The sequence below is a fragment of the Nicotiana tabacum genome, chromosome 16 (assembly GCF_000715075.1).
Source record: "Nicotiana tabacum cultivar K326 chromosome 16, ASM71507v2, whole genome shotgun sequence".
In the NCBI taxonomy this organism is placed as follows: Eukaryota; Viridiplantae; Streptophyta; class Magnoliopsida; order Solanales; family Solanaceae; genus Nicotiana; species Nicotiana tabacum.
Genome location: NC_134095.1, coordinates 50,438,645 through 50,458,130, shown reverse-complemented (window position 1 = coordinate 50,458,130; position 19,486 = coordinate 50,438,645). Strand labels below are relative to the sequence as shown.

Genomic DNA, 19,486 nt, shown 5'->3' with positions numbered 1-19,486 from the left:
AAAGTTAGAGTCCTTTAATAAGATGTCGGTCATTATGTGTGACTATCTCCATTATAGAAAGAAAAAAAAGGAAAGAACAATATTTTTTGCATTTATACGAAAAACTCTTAATTATTATATTAACATAAGTAGTAAACATTTTAACTTTCTTAAGGGGTGTGCAAAATTCATAGTGAACAAGTAAAAATGATCGAAAGGAATATTTATTAACGTAATATGGGTCAAGTATCATAGTGGATACAAAAATCTTTACCTATCTTCAACTAACCAATATAATAAAATCCGTACTTCAAATTTCAATACTTAAAGACATTGAATTAAATGTCTGAGGATACAACTACAATTATAAGATAGCTCAGGGACCAATGTAAAATTATTCTAAAAATAATGGGTCGAGAAGTGGGACCAAGGGGTGGCAGCAGTAGGAACAAAGCATTAGATTCTGGTTCCTTATTTTCTCCGTTTAATCAAACCTTTGCGTATAACTCTCTTTGCAAATACCATTTTCTCTTTTCTTTCTCACACATCTTTCAGGTAACAGTTTTCTCACTCATTTTACTTTCCCAGAAAATGTTTTCTGTAGTATTCAACACCTAAACTTTTTTTTTCTCGCCATTTTCTTTACAGCTTTTACCCGAAACTTGTTTTATTTGGAGAAGAAAGTAGGTTTCTATTTATCTTCGAATTTTCTATTTGTAGTGTAGATCTCAAGTTTAGAGTTGTATGACTTGCATTTTACATTAAGTACACAACTACACATAATTAATATGCTTCATTTAGCTCATCCTCGTTTTTTGACCGTTCTCTCAAAACTTTAGTACTCCTATATTTTTGTGTATATGAGTCATGTTTACGATTTTCGTCTAAAAAATTTCATCATTAGTTTTGGTATATGGCTTTTTAATTTGTGAAAGATATTTCGGAGGAGATCTTGACGGTCAAGTCTTATATGATTAGCAGGTGTGGAAAGAAGAGTACAAGTGCCGTACAAATGGAGGTCATGCTTACCAACACTCTGCTAACGTGCGCTCTACCCACGCTTTTAGCCTCCGATCAGGTTAGTTACTACTCCAGCTAAATTAATTAGCAGTTCTACTTGTGTTTATTCCTTGCAATTTTAACCTGGAAAATGTTTTACATGCTAATATTATTATCTTACTTTACCATAATCTGGTGTGAATTGAAATAGAAAAACTTATTAATTAATGGTGGTTAAGTAATTACAAATTGTGTATATTCTCCGGTCAACTCTAATTGATTTTTTGACTTTTTTTTTTGTGTTATGCAATATTTGATTTTTTCCCGACATCAAGAAGGAATTAATTAACTTTTTTTTTTTAAAGTTGTCATTGGAATAATAAGCCTACGAGTATTTGTTGCATTTCCAATGAACAAAGTAAGATTAATATGGTCAATTTTATTGTTAATTAATACTAAAAATGGATTTCTTAATATGTGACAAAATAGTCAAAAATCAATTAAACTGAACCGAAGAGAGCATAAAATAACAAAATATACATTTATCTGAACAGTGAATAAGTATTTCATGTGCTCTCTATCTCTCTGTTCTTTTTTATCGTACAATACAAGTAGAGGTGTTCATAAAAATCCGAAAAATCGAAAACCAAACCAAACCGACCAAAAAATCGATACTTTTTTGGTTTGGTTTGGTTTGGTTTTGGTTTTGAATTTTAAAGACCGATCAAATCTGATTTGGTTTTGATTTTAATCAGAAAAAATCGAACCAAATCGATTATAGGAGTAGCTATTTCAAATTTATTATTACACCTATATATATGTATATTATTATACAAAGTTTCAAAAAATTTATGTTAAATGTTAATAGTTTGCACTTTTAATATAGTTCTTTACCTTTACATTCTAGTTTGATTGGTAGTTTTCTTTTGTTTAGTGTAAGAATCCATTTCGTGTTAAAAATAACATATTTTTAGTTCAGTCCTTAAATTATTCATCACTATTTGATTCAATTATCATCAATATATTTTGGCAAATAATAGATTTCTCAAATGGCAATTGATTTGATAGTATTACATTGAAAATGTGGTCGCCGGAATATGTGTTTGGTAGTGTATGTCTTATATTTAAGAAAAAACCGACAAATAACCGGAAAAAAACGAAAAACCGACAAACCGAATCAAGAAAAACTAACTTAATTGGTTTGGTTTGGTTCTAATATTTAAAAAACCGACTTACTTAGTTTGGTTTCTTTTTAGGAAAAAACCGATCCAAACCAAACCATGAACACCACAAAATACAAGTATCTGAATGTTCATTGGTCGTGTGCTTCCAAAATATTTCATTTTGTGGAATTAGGAGGTTTTCTCTCTCAGAATCCAATGGTTTTGCTTTTTTTTTTCTTTTCTTTTTTGTTTTGGATTAACCCCTCAACAAAATAATTTAGCTGTAGAAATTTTATTCTCAATAAGTAAAATTTCAGAAACTAAGAAAAGGGTGCAACAACAATAATAACATACTTAGTATTATCTCATATTATGGAGTTTGGGAAGGATAGTATGTACGCAGATCTTATCTCGACCTTGTAAAGATAAAGAGGTTGTTTCCAATAGACCCGGCTCAGGAAAAACTAAGAAAAGGGTGCAAAATATCTAAAAGAGGAGTTATGGTGTAAGAAATAGTTTTTTTAAAAATATTATGAAGAAGTAGCATTTATTTTCTTGTACTCTTTTAATGTTGTGAAGTTAACGTGCGCCTATAGGGTACTGGTTGTCAGTGTCGGAACTGAAACAGAACGTTAATTTGGATTATATGGCATTTTGGGTTCCGGGTTAGTTGATGCAGAGCAGGGGCCCACTAAGAATTATATAGTCTGCCACTGGCCAATTATGTTAGTTTTGCAGAATAGATGCTGCAACTACTGCCCCTTCACAGTGGACTTTTAATGTACTAAATTGGTATATTTGGGGAATAATCAATTCTGGATGAGATTTTTGTAATCCTGGAAACGTCAACTGAGCTTTATTTTATTTTATTTTAAATAAAAAGAAACATGTTGATTAAAATGTTGTTTTCAAACGAATTGAAAAAACATGCTTTTTCTATGTTGACTCTTTCTTAAGAGAATATTATATCCGAATATGCTATCAAGATATGATTAATTTTATGTTTATAAATTTGACTGACCTCACATTAACTAGTACTAGTATTTCATACTTGGGCTGTAAATAGTACTCCGAGGTGGTCCACTCTGAACTGGACCAATGAGCTTAATGGACTTGGACAGAAATTGCCCCTTCTATTATAATAATGGGCCATAAAATTTTAGTAGTATGCATTTTGGGCTCATTTTATGTTGAAGAATTAAGGGAAGATTTCATAACTAGGCAATGTAAAAAATAATTTGCAGATCTTTAGTATTAAAATGAATATTCCAATTGTAGCCATGAAAAAATTACCATCTTAGCAACCTTGCTAGAAAAGGAACCCTCATTTTAAGCCTAAAATCTCGTCATAATAACCTTTTTTTATTTTCAATCCCTATAACAACATGATGCATCCATTCCGAAAATTCCTAAATATATGAAAGTTAATTAATGCTTACTATATCCATTGCATTAACTTATTCTTCTCTCTTCACAATCATTATTTCTTCCTTTTAGATAATCTTCACCATCTCGTCCAATACAACAGGAAAAGTTGGAAGAAAAAAAAACATAAAGGACTAGCTTTGCAGTAGCATAAATAATATAATATATAAATTAAATATACCAATTAGTATATATATTGTATAACTATGTATCTTCAAACCTAAAAAATATTGTTGCATTAATTATACAATCAATATAATTGTTAGACACACATCTTATAACATTTCATTGTAAAACTAATCCACGAAATATACCTATTATATACATAGTATATATATTAAATATTAAACATACGATATACAATGTATAATATACGTATAAACAATATATACATATACATATACATATATATTTCATTAAACAATATATATATATATGGATGTAATAATTATATTATATTAAAGGTATAACTTAGAGAAAAAATACAAGAAATTCCCACGATTGCTTCTTTTCAGTATCTTTAAGATATTTGGGTGAGTATTTATTTGTGGAAGTGAAAAAAAGATTATGGAATGTAGATTGATTTAGATTGTGTATGAGAGAATTATGAAAAAGAGATCCTCTTCCTCATAGCACATATTCGGAGTCAAAATGCAAAGAAAATGGTAAATTTAGATTAATGATGAGAGAGAATATTGTAATAAATTAATGTGGTTCAATCATCCCTTGAATTGTGCTTAAGTGTTTACGTTTAAGAAATTAAATGTCATGTAAAGAATCTTGAAAAATGCTTTAAGTGTAAATGAATGTGCTATTTTTAAAATAAAGTTAAAATAGTGCTACTTATATAAAAACTTTACAAAGGGACTAACGGTGTTAAAACCTCATGAATTTAACCAAAATAGCCGTCCACCTAATCTTTTAAACTAAAAATAACCAGTGGATTTATAATATATGTATAATTCATGTACAATATATTTATAACTGTGTATAATCTATGTACAATGGCTAGAAAAAGTAAACAGGAAACCTGACTGGCTATTTGTGTTATGTCATGAGATTGACAGGCAATCCATCCATTTCTCCACTATAGTATTCCTAGAATAGGCATGTAAGATGATGTCTTTAAGTAATTCCAGGATGTTATGCCGCTGGTGGCAATTGAGACCAAAGTCGAGGGAGATCAAAATACAAATGATGAGCACAAAGTAGTTGATGCTGCTGAGGAAGGTGGAGATGGAGACAACAATGTTGAGAATAGAAATGGTGGATTTGAGGATGGTGAAGAGCAATTTTCTGATGATGGGGTTCATGAAAACAATCCCAACAAAACCAATGGCGATGCCAAGAAAAGCAATGACGGAGAAGGTGAAGAAAATGGAGATGCAGAAGATGAAGATGGTGGTGGTGAAGGTCATGATGATGATGATGACGACGACAACAATGATGACGATGATGATAATGATGATGACGACGGCGGAGAAGGGCCAGATGAAGAAGAAGAAGAAGTTGTAGAGGAGGAGCCAGAAGATGATGAAGAAGAAGAGACGATCCAGCCCCCAAAGAAAAGGAAGAAGTGAACGAATGAGTTTAGTTTTAGCTTGAGAGGGAGAATTACTTAATGTGCCTTTCAATTACCTTTCGCTTTATGTTTTAGAGAACGTTGGAGCTTTTAATTGAGCAAACAAAATCTCCCTCCCTCAACTTAACTTGTTTTCCAGAGTACATATCTTAATCTCTTTCTTTCCTGGGCCTTCACTTTTGGTACCAAAATGTCTTAGAAAGTACAGTGCGGTGACCTATAAAACTTGCTGCAGGAAAGGAATAGCAGTTCAGTTTTGAGGTTTTAGCTTGTTTTGGAAATCTCCAGCTACCAGTCATAGAAGAGCTCCTTAGAGAATCAGGTTTTTAGCACCTGATGACAAACATATTTTGCGGCCCCCAGGCAGTGAAGGTTGGTGCGAGCTAAATAGAAAAGGATATATTTCACCTGCATATTTATCTTCCAATGGGTGTTTGCTTGGATGCAAAACCGTCACTCTTTCTAAAGCTGTATGAGAATAAGGTAATAGTCGTAAAATAAAGATACTGTGGTTTCCACAAATAAAGCTAAAACCACGTTCACGCTATTTACAATTTGTGAATGTTAAACTTAGTTTGACAACTTTACAAGTTTTTTCATCCACGAGATTGATGTAACTCAGAAGCATCCCTCCCTCCATCCTTGGATGTCTATGAAACAGCAAAAAAGAAAAAAGAAAAAAGAAAAAAAGGAAGTAAAGTTATTTTATTATTACATCTGAAGAGGCAAAGAAGAAAATTTTCAGTGTAAAACAACAGGTATCTAAATGCTTTAGACATGCATAACTATGATGATGACTCATGAGTCCAGCAGTTCTTATTTACTTAATACCCGTGATCAGTTATGAACTTCCTACGGTGCCACACAAAAGGTCATCACTAAGATGTCTTGTATGGAACAGTTTTACATCACAGACACATACACATATATTGCCACATCAAGACATTTTTTGCAGCTAAACGTGAACAAAGCACCAAGCCAATATGAAGGACCAGAAAATTGAGTTGCAAGATTGTAAACTCAGAAATGAAGCCTGGATTAGGTTTTGCTAGTTTGGTATATATGTATTAGCAAATCACACAAGAAAGAAGACCATTCACAAATTTGTAGTAAGAATCAATCACTGAAACAGAATTATATTTACCTCTAAATTTGAGAAAAATGAAAGAAACTCTATCAGAGATTTAACATGTATGTTATGTGAATGTGGCAAAGTAGCTCAGTTTACCTTCATGAGCAATGGCTATATTTACAATGAAGTAGCCATCCAAGAAGTGGCTCATTTCTTTGTTGCATCAATAAACATGGCCCGTGTCCAATGTTCAACATCTTCTGTTTGTGATGGAGGAGGAGGAAAAGGAGGGTGCTCAATAAGATCCCAACCTTCAATTAAATTTTCATTCCTTCCTACATCAGATACTTCAGTGGCATAAATCAAACTGGCATTAGAACTTGGAAGAGCATTGTCAAATGTATTTCTCTGCAAAGTTAAGAAAGAAGAGAAATTAAATGCATCAGCTTCATTGTAGTAATTACTTTCAAAATTTATTTACGAGAGAAAAACTATAAAAGCATAGTTGCAACACATTATTGGGCCCAGTAGCAAAGAGTTTCATATTATAATGCACAGTTATCATAGTCACCAAAACATAAACCATCCACTAGTAAACAAAGCTGATACATCCTCGGATCCACAGCAGCAATTCCAAAAGATTTTAAAGAGATTGTAGCTACAAGGTTTCTGGACTCTCTATTCTTTGCAGTTCTTACTAAATTATGTCCCCTAATAAATTTTTCTCATCAAGTTCTGAAAAATTATAAGAAAGCTTAAGAAAAAACAAAGGCCGTTAGTTGAAATCCAGGAGAGAATTATCTAGCGTACATAAAACACTTCTTCAGCTAACTCAATTTGTTACAAATTAGTACACGTAAAGCAAGAAAACTCCATAAAGATTTATAAAAATCGCCTAGGCATAATTGAGTTATGCCAGATCCTGCTTATCATAGATATCTCTTCATTGCCGCATTACTGAGTTCGTTGTTCCCTAACATAAGATCCTTTAATTTCGTTCAACAAACTACTGCATACATGTGAGAAAACCAAAAAAAATGTAGACGTCAATAGAAAAGGAGATGTGGTCAGCAAGAGTGGATAATGATGCATTTTACCCCTCACAAAAACTAGGCAATGGCATAATGCTCAACACAAACAAATATCAAATACAGAAAAACTCAAGTCTTCTGCAGACATGAAACCAATACTAAAAACTATGCCTCTATACCAATACTGGCGCATGTTCACTCTATATATATTCATACAAATATTTTTAATGCCAATATATGTTATGCTGAACTGAATCCAAAGAAAGAAACTATACCAATACTGGCACATGTCCACTCTCCATCAAAGTGCTAGATGACCCGGCTGAATCTACGTTCCAAACAGATTTGTTCAGTTGTTGGACTTGCTTGGATGCCCTATATATTATAAAACCGAATCACTGAATACGGGTCACTGCTGGACAATCAGAGGTTTCAATGCCATGATAAGTAAATTTCTTTCATTACATAGTATTGAGCACAGATCTATAATTATGATACATAAATAATAAAATAAAGGAAATACGCACCTTGAACCAGACATTTTCAAAGAAAACACAGATCGAACTTCCTTTGAAGAAGAAAGTGTAGCCAACAATCTTGCAAATGTTTCGAAAGTAGAGGCTTCGGCAGGAACTTCTAAACATAATGTGTTGTAACAGTATGCAGTAATGCAGGCAACACTTTTCTTGAGAAGTGCTATGCCTTTCTGCAGATCCTTGTGTGATTCTATTGAGTGCAGGGAAGCAGAAGCGTAGTTGAAACTACTACTACTAGAAGAATCCAACCGAGGTTTTCTATCAGATTCCATTGAGGTAACTCCAAAGTCACTTGAACTTCCAGAATTGCTGCAACTTCTGTCGTACCATGAAGCTTCCCCACCTGACGAGCAAAAGTTTTGGCGTGGAATAAAAAGTGGGTACTCACCACTGCAATGCATGACTAACATCAGTGGGAAAGTTTTCATCTCTTTACAGTGGAAAAGGAACAATAAATTTCTACATTATAGTAAGAGAATACCTTCTAGATGACGGCCGGGCATCCCAGTAAGAATCTCGTTGCCATATTCGAGAACATGAACCCTAATGTAATGAACAAAGACACATGAGAAACTAAAAAAGATTGTTGTGCGTTCAAGATAAAATAAATATGTTATCCTTTGTCCATCTATGTACAGTGACTCTGGCAAAAAAGGCGACCTCATTCACTAAGGTCTGAAAGTTACTAGGAAATTATATTTTGCTATTCCCCTGGCTCTGGCATAAAATAAATTGCAATATTTCTCTAATTAAAGATTTTTGTACTAAGACAGCTCTGACCAGTTCCATTAATGTACTCTCAAGCATTTGAGGCTAAACTATCAAAACAATGATAGAAGGTTGTTTGAGCATACCGCAAATCCTGAATTATGAAGTGCAGGAGCACATATGCAACGAACAACAAGGTTCAAAAGTTGCACCATATATCTGCTTTCAACCATCGAAAATAAAATCATTAGAATATATTATTACTGGCCAAAATGGCTTTTGTACAAATAGACACGTAAATATCGTTGGATAATTATCTCAATCTACTCAGCATGTGGATCTGTATACGCAGTGTTTCATTTCAATGACATACTACATAACTCAATTTGCTCCAGTAAATACTAGAATATTCTCAAATACACCAGATAAATGGTATCGCTAGAAAAACGTAATGCACATGCATTTTCCATCTGGGTTTTGAAATGACTGGATTTATTCTGTACGCCTAAATCAGCAAGTAGCACTCTTGGCATATCTATAGCTAACTATTCATTTACTTGCAGACCACATAGTAACAAGCCCTTGGACCATAAGGGGATACAATCAGTATTCATCTTCCAGCAATCCTCTCCATAAAAGGATATCATGGGTTTTGCAATTTCTAGTTAATTTTTTGAGTTCTTGGGAAAGCCGTCTTCACTTCTTGTATAGCATAAAGCAACTTGAACCTTTACCAAAAGATCCTCAAATCCAGCCAAAAGACCTATCAACTATACTCCAATGCTTTGATAAACCCTTCTTATAATTTTATTGGCGTGGCCCAGATAAACCACCCTCACCTCCAACCCAAAAAGGCCCAAGTATACAAAGAAAATTTGAAAATATCACAGCATATTAAGAAGAATACCAAAACCTGAGAGTATGAAAAAATAAATATATAGGAGCCTGACTGTAGCATCCAAAGCATAATTGCTAGCCTCATAGGGCTTATTTCCTACCTATTTGAATGCAAAAAAGCATAGGTGGCTAATAATCCACTTTGGCAGAAAAGCCATGGCACTCCAACTCATAGAGGCCACAATTACTGGGCACTAATGTAAACATTATTCAAAGAAAACTGCGAAAGATAATAATTGAGCAAAAGAAAGGGAAACATCCAGATGAGATTATAAGAATAACAGAGCAAACTCATATTGTCACTTGAATAATGGCTCCGCAGATATCTAGACTCTTGAACGCCACACGCTATGTTCAGAAACTTAATGACTACACAGATGGAAAAGTGACTTATGTGATAAGCAAGCAAAAGAAATTACCCTAAAGAAGCACCCAGCTCATTAGATGGAACTGAATGAGGATCAAGTCCTCTTGGCAACCTTGCATTACAGATGCTATCATATTGGCCACTTAACGTGTCTTTTTTTTCTCCATCAACTATTACCTGCAACGCAAGATTTGTAAGAAACATAAATGTGCTCCAAGTAGATAGTCACCATAGAAAGAGGAAGTTCAAAGTCCAACGTCCTCTTTTCTTGGCCATCGTAAATACCAAACAGAAAAATTACAAAGCATACACAGTTCAGGTTTTCTTCCTGAATGACTTCACAGTTCCGCCCATATACTAACAACGATGACCCGATAGTAGATCAAGAACTGCCAACTCCAATTTCCGTTTTTCCTAAAACAATCATAACTTCTATATGACGGACATTTTAATTTATTTATTTTTTTAAAAATGAAACGGGGGAATTTATAAGGGCCAAAAAAGAAACAGACTGTAAAGCACTTATGGAACACGAACAGGCTAAGATTCATAATCTCAACAATAGTCCACATTAGATACTTTGTTTCAAGAAAATGAAGGAACCATGGATCCAATCCCCGATAGCTCACATGATCAAACATCTAACTGTGAAGTTGAATTGTTGAAATAATCATTATTTTTACATAACCAACAGGGAAGCACGGGGTTTGTGAGGTGCAATCCTCATTGAAGCCAATCACAGTTTTCTTCCCAAAATTTCACTTCAAGTTCAAGAATATTAAGAGTTTGCTAATTTAAGAAAAAGAAGATGAAGAGCCTCACCAATTCAAAGGTAGTAATGCACATATATAATAAGAAAAGCCTCTCGAAATGACTACCATATCAATCCCCATCTTCCATAGTCTTTTTCAGGGACAAGATAAAGTAATTCTTTCCATTCTCTGTAGTTTGGATTGAGTAGTGTGTGCCACAATTATAAGCATATATAATTTCTCAAGACTTACACGACGTTGAGGGAATAACTTGCAAATCTGTTTTACAACCACAGACTGTTTATGAAGAAGCTCAGAGGTAATTGCCATCTGTGATTTCGATAAAAGAGCATTAGTAGCATGAAAATTTTGTAATAGGAGAGTTAGACAGAAGAATAATTCCTCACATGCCCAAGATTTTGAGTGCAGATGAGATTAGGATAAAACTTCTCAAGTTGTTCCGCACGGTTTTTTTCCAACTGCAATTTGATTCAATCATCAGTGGGCGGGTACATCAAACTATTCATACCAAAATGTGAAGTATAAAAGAAAGACTCCATGTACCATGCTCGTCGCTGATCCTAGAAACTCATACTGAACTTTCAGATCATGAGACATCTTCTCGATTTTCGCCTTCCCTGTAAATACATGTATTAGTCTGCTCGCCAATAGGTTAAGATCTGCATACAATCAAAATTGAAGAGCTGCCATTAGTAATACAGGACCAAACACCTTGTGAAACTTGCTCTTTCTGCTGTCGAAGCTTTTCCTTTAATCTTGCCAATTTTTCGTTCTGAAGCACCCTCCAACTAAGTTGATCATCAGCCTTACCCTGAAGATGACCGAAAGGTCCAAATCAAAATCATGAGATAAATAATGAACAGATGCCTCTTTTTCAGCTACAGGTATACCTTGTAACCGATTTGTTTTTTAGAAGTAATGGTAAGAATATACCTCATTACAGAATATAAGGGAGCTTATATCAGTTTAGGATACTGAATATCTAAGATAGGCATCAACTAGAAGGCAGACATAATGGCAGCTCATAACCCCTAGAGTAATCTGGAAATGGCCTATAGGCAGCAAGTCAAAATACATTCATCCCGTCGAGCTTTCAGTTGGTTAACAAGACTTTGTTCGCATTTTTGTTAGAATATTATAGCAGCCCTGACATGCATCATACTGATCTCACTTTGCTTACTATATTCTTTTGTGCAAATTAATCACCCAACTCTAATTAAGTTTTCTATACATGTCTATTTCATTCCAACACTAAATAAGTTTTATTTTAAAGAAAAATAGGAGTCCTCTAAAACTACGCTTTTTAAACTTCACATTATATTTACATTGATGTACAAGTTCGAAACTAGGGAAAAATGGCTTTAAGAACACTGGATGGTATGGGACTATCTACTATGACCCCAGTTAGATCCTTCTATTTGACTACCATACTCTCTTTTAATCTTCTCTATACCTTTATTTCAAAGTTGGGACCTAATGTGTGTAACAACAACAGTTCCTTAAACCCAACAGATTCATATCGCTCATATGATCTTTTCATCGTCCCTAGACCTACATGAATGTCGAGTCTCTAATTTGCTCAAAAGCCCTCCAGACCATGGATTCCAAGACATTATAAGAGATTATAGGTCTTTTGAGACATCTTCCCTCTATGTGATTTTTTTTTTTTTTTTTTTTGAGAAGGTAACATATTTATATATTAATAAAAAGACTTCACTAGAAAAGTGAAGTCACACATATTTACAAAAAAAGTGCCCAGATAGAAAAATAAACATTAAATATCCTTGGTCATCTCACAAGGAATCTAGAACATCGAAATTGGATTCATGATCCTCCAACAACCTTCCTTTACACCAAAAATAGGAAAGCGCCAAACATTCATCTTTATCTTGTGAATGTTACTGGACTTGTCTTCAAAATATCTTTGGTTTCTCTCTTCCCAAATTGTCCACCATATGCATGCCGGGACAATTCTCCATCTCTCTTTATAACTAGTAATGTTGCCCTCTTTATTCCAGCAATTTAGAACATCTTTAATTCTTCCCGGCATTGCCATGAAATTCCCCGTAAGCTGATGAAGATTCTCCATATTTGTACAGTGAATTTACAATGCAAAAAAAGATGGCTAATTGTCTCTCCCTTCTCTCCACATAAGTAACATCTAGAGCACAGGTGAAATCCTCTTTTGATTAAGTTGTCTTGTGTTAGTACTGTTTCTTTTGCCAATAACCATGTAAAGCAAGCAACCTTGTATAAGAATTTTTACTTTCCATATCATCTTCCATGGCCAACAACCAACCCGATTGTTTGACGAGTTGAATTCCTTGTAAGCAGATCTAACAGAAAACTTCCCCTTCCTATTACTTTTCCATACGATAAGATCTTGATTAGAGTTGATACCACGAAATATCTCCAAACTATTGTAAAAGTCAGTTACTTTTTCAATCTCCCAATCATTTAGCAATCTTCTGAATGTAAGGTTCCATCCCTGATTCGTCCATGCCTCATGTAATGTTACTTGTTGTTGATTCAAAGAATATATGTCAGGAAAGAGATCCTTCAATGGTCCTTGACCTATCCAATTGTCATCCCACAGTGAAATCTTCCTACCATTTCCTACCTTGAACTTGGATTTGTTAATCAGTTTTGGCCACAGATTCCTGATTGATTTCCTCAAGCTGACACCGTATGGGTTTCTCACTGATTTGGTTGTCCATTTTCCTTCTGTTCCGTATTTCTCCGTAACAACCTTCGTCCACAGTGATTGTTCATCTGCTGCAAGTTTCCATAGCCACTTCATCATCAAACTCTGATTCTGAACTCTTATGTTTTTTATTCCCAGCCCCTCTTCCTTTTTGCTAGTTGTTACAGAGCTCCAATTAACCAGATAGAACTTCTTCTTCTCACTGTTGTCTTCCCATAGGAAGTTTCTTCTTAAAGAATCAATTCTCTTCGCTACATTGACTGGGATTGGAAATAGAGACATCATATAAGTAGGCATGGCATCTAGTACAGAATTAATCAGAGTTAGTCTCCATCCATAGATAGATATTGATTCTTCCAATTTGTTAGCTTCTTTTCACACTTCTCAAGCACACTATTCCATATTCCTTTAGATTTGCTCTTAGCTCCCAATGACATCCCCAAATATACAGTAGGCAGTTGACCTACCTTTCCTCCTAGAATATCAGCAAGACTTTGTATCTCCATTACCTCATTTACCGGATAAATGAAGCTTTTGTCCCAATTTATGCGTAATCCAGAAGTGGCTTCAAAAAGAATGAATATCACCCTTAGTACTTTCAATTGTTCTCTATCAGCTTCACAGAACACCAAAGTATCATCATCATACTGCAGGTGTGAAATCCTCATGTTGCTATTCGCCCTGCAGTTCACCTTGAAGCCTCTGATCCAACTGTTTGACTGTGCTCTTTTTAGCATATCGTTCAATCCTTCCATTGCAATAATGAATAAGAAAGGGGAAAGGGGATCCCCTTGTCTCATACCCCTCTGTGATGGAAACTAACCAGCTGGTTCTCCATTGATGAGTACCGAGAAACTTACAGTTGAGATGCAGTATTTCATCCAATTAATCCATCTTCCACCAAAGCCCATTCTCCTTAGTGTTTCAAAGAGAAATTTCCAGTTCAAATGATCATATGCTTTCTCTATATCCAGCTTGCATAGAATCCCAGGTTCCCTGCTTATTTTCCTTGTATCAATGCATTCATTAGCTATAAGGACAGCGTAGCGTCCATGATCTGTCTGCCTATTATGAAAGCCATTTGTTGAGAATCCACCAGTTTGTTGACCACCTTTTTTAGTCTCTCGGTTAGTAATTTGGAGATAATTTTGTATATACTGCCTATCAGACTGATAGGCCTGAAATCTCTCAGTTCTTTGGCCCCCAACTTCTTAGGAATCAAAGCGACAAAAGTGGCGTTAAGGCTCTTTTCAAAAACTCCTTGCACATAAAAATTTTGAACAACATCTACTACTTCCTTTTTGACCACATCCCAACAAGTAGTGAAAAAGGCCATTGTGAACCCATCTGGACCTGGTGCTTTGTCACCTGCACATGCCTTCACACTATCCCATATTTCTTGTTCTCCAAATTGACTCTCCGGCATTGAGTTATCCTCTGTTGTAATCATCTGGTTGTTTCTGATGGAACCTAGTGGCCTCCACTCCTCTTCTTCTGTGTATAGATTTTGATAGAATCGGATCACCTCCCTCTTGATATCTTCCGGGTTTTGCATAGATTCCCCTTCTACTATCAACTGATCAATATTATTGAATCTCATGTGAGCATTAACTGTTCTATGGAAGAACTTTGTGTTCCTGTCTCCCTCTTTTAACCAAAGGGCTCTAGATCTCTGTCTCCATGCTACTTCTTCATTGTTTGCAATCTCCTCAAACTTCATAGTCAATGATGATTTTGTGAATGTTTCCTCCTTTGTCAAGCTTCTCTGGTCATGTAACTCCTCCAGGTCTGCAAGTTGGTTGAGGATATTTGCTTTCTGTAATGCTAAGTTGCCCTGTAGAGTTTTGCTCCATTCCTTTAGCTTTTTCTTCAAGGCTTTAAGTTTCAAAGTTAAAATGAAATTTGGCCTTCCTTCAAAAGTAAAGGATTTCCACCATTCTTCAATTCTGTCTTTGAATCCTTCAGTGTGTAACCACCAGTTCTCAAACTTAAAGTATGATTCAACTGGATTCCAACTACCAAGCATCAATGGGAAATGATCTGAGGTAACTCTCTAGAGCAATGATTGTTTTATGTTTCTAAAGTTTTCATTCCAGTCAGCAGAAAACAAGAATCTATCCAATCTGGCTGCTATTATATATCTGTCACCTTTTCTCCATATGTACTCTCCTCCTGATAATTGGATGTCTACCAGTTCCATGTCTTCAATGAAGTTTGAGAAATCAATCATAGCTCTTGTGAATCTAGAACAATTCTTCTTCTCTGATGGGTACCTTACAGTATTGAAGTCCCCATATACTACCCAAGGTCCATTAAAGAGACCTCTAGCACCTGCTAGCTCCCACCATACTTCCTCCCTCTTTTTTCTATCATTAGGAGCATACACAGTTGAAAGATGCCATGTGTATTCCTGAGTCTTACCTGAAAATTTACATGTAATCGTATGTGCTCCAACACAAACTATCTCCCCCTTCCATGTTCTACCATCCCACATTACTACAATACCCCCTCTAGTCCCACTAGCTTCCAGCTAAGCAAACTTCACTCATTTATTACCCCATAGTTCTTTTACAATCTCCCTAATATCCCCTTCTATTTTAGATTCTTGAAAGCAAAAGATCTCTGCCTTCCAATTGAGTATCAAATTTTTAATCAATCTCCTTTTCCTGACTTTATTAAGTCCCCTGACATTCCATGTTATGATGTTCACTAACATTGGCTATGACTGATAATGCTTCCCTCCTGCTTCTGGTTCCATTGCTCTTGAAATTGCTTCCAATATCCAAACCTTTCAGCTCTTTGAATCCCTTCTTCTTTGAAGTCTGGACAATCTGTGTAACTTCTTTCCCTTTGTTCGCTTGCCTTCTGTTGTCAATTTTCATGTAAAGTTCCAATGCTTCTCTCTCACAACCACTAAAATCCACCCCAAATTCTTTGCTCAGTTTGATAATATTCTGATGCACCCAAATTGATACTTCAAATTCCAGGTCTTCTTCTGCCTCTAAGTTTTGATGGTTTAGAGGCACAACTTCTTCAATTGCCCAATCCACAAACATATCAGATTCTTTTGATTGCATGTGTATGTTGTTGTAGTCCTGTGAATTATGTTCCTTTACTTCGTGCTCTGCAAGAATCAACATAGCATTGTCTTGAGGAGTTTCTTCTTGTTGATTTTCTTTATCTCCATCATCCTCCCTCTCTTCTTCCTCTCTTTCTAAGCTGTCGATGTTGTTGTTTTCCTTTGGTTCCTCCAAAAAGGTAATTATATGATTTATCACAGAAGGTTCGAACTGAATAGTTGTTATCTCTTCTTTAAAAGGATCTGGCATTTGCTTTGTGAGTGGTATTTTGAAAGCCTTTTCTTCGAATATAATTTGGGCCAAAGAATCAGAGCCTAATTCCTCTTTGTTGTAGTGTTGTGGATCCTCACTTGTTCTATTAGGAACAAGCTGAACCTGCTTTGAACTACCCACATGTCCCTTCCAAATACATATAGCTCCTCCCCCTATTGGCTGCTTGTCTGTTGTTGTACTCTTTTTCGAACAATTGAATTCTCCGTTTACACTGTTGTACGTTCTCACCGGAGCTTCACACCAGATCTGAATCTCGAAGACTACTCCTTCACAATTTATTTTCACTGTTTTTGGTATTGTAGATCCTTCTCCTCTCACCTTTATTCTTGCCCATTTCAAATGATTTTTTAGTTATGTTTCCTCCTCAGTTTCAATCCAACCACCACAAAATTCCCCAACTTCTTTGAATACTTTTTGAGACCATAGATGTAGTGGAAGCCCTACTAGTCTAATCCACACTTGATTCATCTTTTTATTTCTTGGAACAGACCCCACCATCGGATTCCACCATTGGAGCTTAACTTTGTGTTTCTTCCAATACCATTCGCTTCTCAGTACATGGTCAGCGATTAGCTTCGAAGGGAAACTGTAATGGGAATGGTCGGAGAAGTCTGGAGAAGACTGGATAGTGGTCTGTTAGAAGAAAAAATATTGAGAAAGTGGTCTGGGAGGTTGTTTTCTATCGCCGGAAGTTTTTCAAAGTAGTCGGATTTTGGCGAAAATGGTATGGGTTGGTCGGAAAAGGCTGGTGAGGGGCTTAGAGAAGAAACAAATTTGAAAAGTGGTCGGAAGAAGCCACACGCGCCGGCGCATGGCTTGGATCTCGCCGGAGAAAAGTGGGTTTGCTTCGCGCGTGGGGGCGCGTGGATGATTGCCTGCCGGAATTACTTACTGGGTTTTCACTCCCACATAAATTAACAATCTTACAACTGTTCTACAGAACTTGTCTTTGATTTTGTTCAGTGACTTCCTATTTTATAGCACTCTCGTGACATTCCTCCATTTTAACCATCCTAGGTTAATCCTATGTGTGAATTCTTCAACTACCATGCCGTTCTCCTTGATGTAATAAACAGTATGATTAGATTATCGCTTGTGGTATGGATAAACTGATTCACAGAGAATTTCAAATGAACATACTTAAACCTGCATTAGATCAAAAGGGAAAGGCAACTTCTTGAACAAGGCAAGTAGGTAACAAAAGGATAAGTGACGTGTCAAAGTCCAAATTGAAACCATAACAAGAGAGAACTTCATTAGGGAGTAGGAAAACCTTAGCCAAGAGTACTTCACTTAATCGCCCATAGAGTGCATCCCTCCTGCCCTTCAGTGATTTTAACACAGTGCTGTACTCATTCAATCTGCAAAAATACATCATCACCAGAATCACAATCCTCTACAACCCGCCCCAAAACCCCACCCACTTCCTATTGCTTTATATTAGTATCCAATTGCTAAAGGTAACTTTAAAATCAGGGACAGATTCAAGATGTAGAGTGCTCCGAAGCAGTGAATTTGATTCTTTTATACCAATTCCTAATGGATTTACACACATACATACACACATTTATATATACAAGGCCCCAAATAGTGGATTAGGATGAAGCAACTGATTGTTAGATATGTCTGCCCCTATCCAAAATCAGATATTCATCCACATCAATTGCATTGTACATAAAATTCATCCACAGCCTCACCTGAATAAGTTATGAATAACAAAATAGCAGATTGTGAAATAATACTAGGAACTTCAATTTTTGGTTGTTTTTCTACTGTAGTTAAATATTTGAATTACCTGTAATTGACGCAAACAGGACAAATGGAAGGAAGATTTGAATTCTCACAAATACCACAGCAACTCGTTTTTCTCGTCATCTTCACTGTTTTCAACCCTAGTTTATCTACACACAATTTCCAGAAAACCAGTAACTACCAAAATTCAAACAATTGATACGTAAGTTTCAATATCAATTACAATTTTATATTGTGTCAAACAGAAAACGAACCAACAATTAAGGAAAACTCACCGGGATTGTGGAAAATAAACTCATGAAAAAATCGAATAGCTGCAATAAATATTAAACAGTTGTGAAGTGGATAAGAACAGGAGCTTAATTTAGGGGGTACAAATAGATGATTTTGGGGTCTCTAATAAGTCTGTCGCCGGAGCTCTGATCAGCTAACGTTTTTAATATATATTATATATATATAATAAAGTTGGGAAAATGAAAGATTGATGTGGCATATTTCTTTGGCCAACTATCACATTTATCTTTTATCTTATATTTTACACCCTTTTCCTTATTTTTGCATTTAAAATTTGCTAACAATTAAGTATGCTTTATTTACTTTTTTCATCATTAATATACTATTCATCTATTTTCCTATAACGTTTCTATACCTTTCTTCCGTTACATTTACCCTTCACTTAAATCTCATAATTATTACTATTTATTTCTTTCCTTTAAATCTTTCTATTTTCTTTATGTGCATTAGCTTTTTTCCCATAACTCAAAAATAATTCCAATGCTCAAGGACTGTTGCAATAAAGGTATTTTGCTCTCCCAGAAATCTAATTCTATTCCTATATTATTTTGTAACTTCATTTGTTTTACTTGATATCATCTGAAATAATAGTTTGTGCAATGTTTATATTCATGTTTGATTTCTTCAATTGCGTTTCAATTTGGATGTAGTAGCTTGAGCCTTTCTTTGTTTTACTTCCCTCTCTAAGAGTGAAAATAAAAATGGAGAACAAGAGACTATGGTTAGCCAGAAATTGGTAGAATAATACCAGGTATGTCACTATTTTCTTTAAAATAATTTGGTAATTTACTTTATAGTTGTGGCAATTAATTCGATAATTCCTTTTGAATTTCTCCATGGGAAGGGAGAAG

At 35.2% G+C, this 19,486-nt stretch overlaps 2 protein-coding genes across 5 annotated transcripts; one reads left to right on the top strand and one right to left on the bottom strand.

Moving 5' to 3' along the window:
• The first annotated feature begins 409 nt into the window (after positions 1-409).
• Positions 410-5,293, top strand: LOC107797970 (uncharacterized). Of its 2 annotated transcripts, none has more exons than XM_016620893.2 (3): positions 410-534; positions 961-1,057; positions 4,706-5,293. In XM_016620893.2, the coding sequence occupies exons 2-3, from the start codon at positions 992-994 to the stop codon at positions 5,144-5,146; spliced, it is 507 nt and encodes a 168-aa protein (XP_016476379.1). In that variant the 5' UTR covers positions 410-534; positions 961-991; the 3' UTR covers positions 5,147-5,293. The 2 variants fall into 2 exon arrangements, with proteins under 2 accessions (XP_016476379.1, XP_016476381.1); XM_016620895.2 differs by lacking the exon at positions 410-534 and adding an exon at positions 638-662.
• Positions 5,294-5,641: 348 nt separating this feature from the next.
• On the bottom strand, positions 5,642-18,834 carry LOC107819911 (uncharacterized). 3 transcript variants are annotated; one of them, XR_012700043.1, is made up of 14 exons: positions 18,617-18,834; positions 18,385-18,490; positions 17,863-17,950; positions 11,244-11,343; positions 11,076-11,149; positions 10,919-10,990; positions 10,764-10,841; positions 9,812-9,936; positions 8,642-8,714; positions 8,269-8,330; positions 7,779-8,177; positions 7,527-7,663; positions 6,377-6,628; positions 5,642-5,798 (listed from the first exon to the last, which is right to left on the bottom strand). XR_012700043.1 is itself a non-coding variant. In XM_075232796.1 (13 exons), exons 2-13 carry the CDS (start codon positions 18,462-18,464, stop codon positions 6,428-6,430), a joined length of 1,452 nt encoding a protein of 483 aa, XP_075088897.1. In that variant the 5' UTR covers positions 18,465-18,490; positions 18,617-18,834; the 3' UTR covers positions 6,180-6,427. The 3 variants fall into 3 exon arrangements, 1 of the variants encoding a protein (XP_075088897.1); XR_012700042.1 differs by having other exon boundaries at positions 7,527-7,626; XM_075232796.1 differs by lacking the exon at positions 5,642-5,798 and having other exon boundaries at positions 6,180-6,628; positions 7,527-7,626.
• Between the last annotated feature and the right edge of the window lie 652 nt (positions 18,835-19,486).

Coding starts and splice junctions, on each gene's coding strand:
- LOC107819911 (XM_075232796.1), bottom strand. CDS start 18,464: ATGACGAGAAAAACGAGTTGCTGTGGTATTTGTGAGAATTCAAATCTT. Junction 10,991..11,075: donor TAGGATCAGCGACGAGCATG/GTACATGGAGTC, acceptor ATCAAATTGCAG/TTGGAAAAAAACCGTGCGGA. Junction 8,178..8,268: donor GCCCGGCCGTCATCTAGAAG/GTATTCTCTTAC, acceptor CATGCATTGCAG/TGGTGAGTACCCACTTTTTA.
- LOC107797970 (XM_016620893.2), top strand. CDS start 992: ATGGAGGTCATGCTTACCAACACTCTGCTAACGTGCGCTCTACCCACG. Junction 1,058..4,705: donor CGCTTTTAGCCTCCGATCAG/GTTAGTTACTAC, acceptor AAGTAATTCCAG/GATGTTATGCCGCTGGTGGC.